The 3,461-nt window shown below is 42.1% G+C and overlaps 1 protein-coding gene across 1 annotated transcript; it reads left to right on the top strand.

Annotated features, from left to right (window-relative positions):
• The first annotated feature begins 1,977 nt into the window (after window positions 1-1,977).
• LOC117273991 (uncharacterized) lies at window positions 1,978-2,454 on the top strand. Its single transcript, XM_033653205.1, has one exon. It carries the CDS (start codon window positions 1,978-1,980, stop codon window positions 2,452-2,454), a length of 477 nt encoding a protein of 158 aa, XP_033509096.1.
• Window positions 2,455-3,461: the final 1,007 nt, after the last annotated feature.

Here is a 3,461-nt window from a genome sequence, read left to right as displayed (position 1 = left end):
CTTAGACCGATGTAAGCACGAGGCAGGTTACTTTGAGGGGAGCAACTTTCTGTTGCAAATATGGTTATTAAAGCATCTCCAAAGAAGCGATTGCCTCCAAGATTTCCTTCGCAGGTCGATGAATGACTACATTTCTAGCAACCACCCAAAGAAGATGATCTTTCCTCCTGGAAGATTTGCGAGACCCATAAATGCTCAAGGATGGGCACACCTTTTCAGCAATCTGACTGGGGAACAGGTACAATGGATGCTCGAATGGTTTTCGAGTAAGGAGTTCATAATTCGATTCAAGAAGTCTACTTATCTCGTGTTGAAATGATTGTGAGGTATTTACCCTTATACTTTAATAAGAGTAACGAGGCAGGCTAGAAGAAAGCGGGTTACACCACAAGTTACCAACATGACACAATACAAGGTAGATTTTAAGGAGGACATCATACCTTTCATGTTCGAAGCCCAGCATATGTAGAATTAGAAAATCATTGTGGAAGAAGAGACTATAGAGCCCGATATGTATCATGCTGGACACATGTACTACTACCTTTTGTGGATGGAAGATGACACAACTAGGGATGTAAAACCAAGTATCAAGATAAAGGGAGGATCATAGATGAAGAGGCAGAAGCTCAAGCGAAATACAAAAGGCTGCGCAAGAGGGTCTTCGAATCTGAAGCAAAGCACTTGGAGCAACATAAGACAGACATGGAAGCTATAAAAGAATGGAGAGAAATAGCAAATAAAGCGACAAAAAGGTTGGAGTATTTGGAGCAGGGACTGATGGAGTTACAGGGGAAAGTAAGGAAGAGACTCTGGGACTAACAGGGTATGGGATATGATAAAGTTGGAAAGCTATAAATGGCCTACATGTTTCTTGACATCCACGACCTCGGGAACATGATCGAAGGAGCAAAGAAGGAAAGACATGGAGAAGGGCCATTCTAGACCAAGTAGAATAAGAAATTTCCTTTAATATTTTATAGTTAGATTTTGTTTTAGAATAGATGTAATAAAGCCTTGTGCCTTTAGCGACTCTATCTCCTTATTTCTTTTTGGTAATATGATGATTTGAGTTATTTTGCTTTAATGGAATGAAATAGTGTTGGCACAAATTTCTCCAAGTTACATGTCGGTTAGTCCTACCTCGGGCACAACGAGGTCCCCAAATTAGGACTCGCGTTATTCAATGCTTTATGTGCTATTTGTTTAAATACCGCAATGCTCTTTTCATTTTTACCTTACTAACTTGGCTACCTTTTGTTTTTCCTTCTTTTGATTATACTCATTCCCAATGCTTGGTTCATGCACTCTATCAACATAAACATGCCACACAAGATCTAGAGGTCCTCCGCCTCCTCCCCCTCCTAGTAACATCAAAAGCAAAGGTAAAGGGAAGATGGATAACTTGAGTGGAAATGGGAAAGACAATGCTCCTTTGGAAGAGAATATGGAAACCTCATATGGGAGAAGCACACCGGGGCAGAACAAGTTGGTTCTGAGTTTAAAACAAAAGATTCTAGAACTACAAGGCGAGATAAAGCAGGTCCGCAACCTTGCCAACATGTCCTTACCTTAAACGTCCCTGATATCAACCACCAAAAAGTTACTACTTAAAATCTACCACAACCCCAGAATCCACAACCTCAGAATCCACAACGTCAAGCTCCACAAAATCCCCCTACCACTAAGCAGTACCACAAACCCACACTTCCACAAAACCTGAACCTTCCACCATTACAAGTTCCACAACAACACTATCACAACACAACTCAATACCCACAAATCGCCACCTACCCCTCCCCTCAAAATGCACTACGACCAACTCATGATCCTCCCTAGATGCCCATCAATGATCATCCATATTCCCAAGTCCCCGACACTCACCAAAGCAATCCCATATGTGTGGAAACCCTGCCATACACACCACATCAAATTATGTATACACCTGAACCCACGAAAAAGGACCTGCTCATTAACAACATGGCCGAGGAGTTGAAGAAGCTATCTAGAAGGGTCCTGAGTGTCGTGGGAGGAAAAGGTATTGAAGGCTTGAACTATAAAGATCTATGCATTCAACCAGATATAGAACTGCCCGACGATTATAAACTTCCAAATTTCAAGATATTTGATGGTGCTAGTGATCCCAAAGCACATTTGAGGACTTATTACGACAAGCTCATAGCCGTGGGTAAAAACGAGCAAATTCATATTAAGCTATTTATGCAAAGTCTCACAGGAGATGCCTTGTTATGGTATATCAGTCAAAACCTAAAGAAGTGGTCTAACTGGGTGAGTATGGCTTCTGATTTTATGGACAAGTTCAGATTCAATACAGAAAATGCTCTGTATGTGTTCTACATCCAGAACCTCAATAAGAAACCCATGGAAACCTTCCGTGAGTATGCCACCCGTTGGAGATCTAAAGTCGCTAAGGTAAGGCCACCACTGGAGGAATAACAGATGAATAAGTTCTTCGTGCAGGCTCAGGACCCAACCTTGGGAGGTGCAACCAACACACGACGCCTGAAGGCCTGTGCGAACTGATATCCATACTCATATCTTTGCAACATACAATCTGGGCCAATAAGTCCTCCGAATTAACATTCAAATGAACACGACTGACTGTGGAAGAGACCTTAGCATTGATTTATTTACACATACACATACCCAACACTAGTATACAAGCCTCTAAGAGTACCAAAGAGAATATACATACACACAACTTGGTCGAAACAGGGCCCCACCGTACCCAAAATAACTGGAACATACACTTCAGTACCTATTGACTTCTTAACAGCTACTCCGAAAAAGTGGAGTGCAACAATCAACTGGAACAAAGACCCTACTGGGGAGGGACGTCATCGGGTCATCTGTACCTGTGGGCATGAACACACCGCCTAAAGAAAAGGGCGTCAGTATAAAAGATGTACTGAGTATGTAAAATAGATAATGTATGTAAGCCAAAGGCATAGCATAAGAGATAGAAATGCACAAGTTTTAACCTGAATAGAAACGGCCAGCCATCGGGGGCGTATACTACTATAACTATGAATAATGAGTGTATGCAAGCTTTTTGTAAAACCAAGCCACTCATAGGGGCCATGCTACACACACACACACACACACATATTCAGCCACTATTTAGGGCACATCATATCACTCAATACATGGCCTCATAGAGGACTCGGTCAAACCCGGCCTCAGGAGGTCTCGGTCGTACCCGGTCTCAACAAAACACGGCATAACCACCCTTGAGAAGGCTTGGTAGCCTCACATCACCCATCAACATACTCGACCACGCAAGGGCTCAGTAATATCTCAATCATGTCTCATCATACCCAACTGATCAGTGGTTGCACAATAGGTGTCGTACCCATAGGACTATAGCGTGGTTCGATAAAGTAAAATAGATACATATATATAAGTTCAATGCAAAGTCAATTTCAAGTGACACTAAGATCAAA

Source organism: Nicotiana tomentosiformis, chromosome 7, assembly GCF_000390325.3.
Source record: "Nicotiana tomentosiformis chromosome 7, ASM39032v3, whole genome shotgun sequence".
Lineage (NCBI taxonomy): Eukaryota > Viridiplantae > Streptophyta > Magnoliopsida > Solanales > Solanaceae > Nicotiana > Nicotiana tomentosiformis.
This window is presented reverse-complemented; position numbering and strand designations above follow the sequence as displayed.

Bases quoted from the DNA above. Each gene is read 5' to 3' on its own strand.
- LOC117273991 (XM_033653205.1), top strand. From the start codon at position 1,978: ATGGCCGAGGAGTTGAAGAAGCTATCTAGAAGGGTCCTGAGTGTCGTG.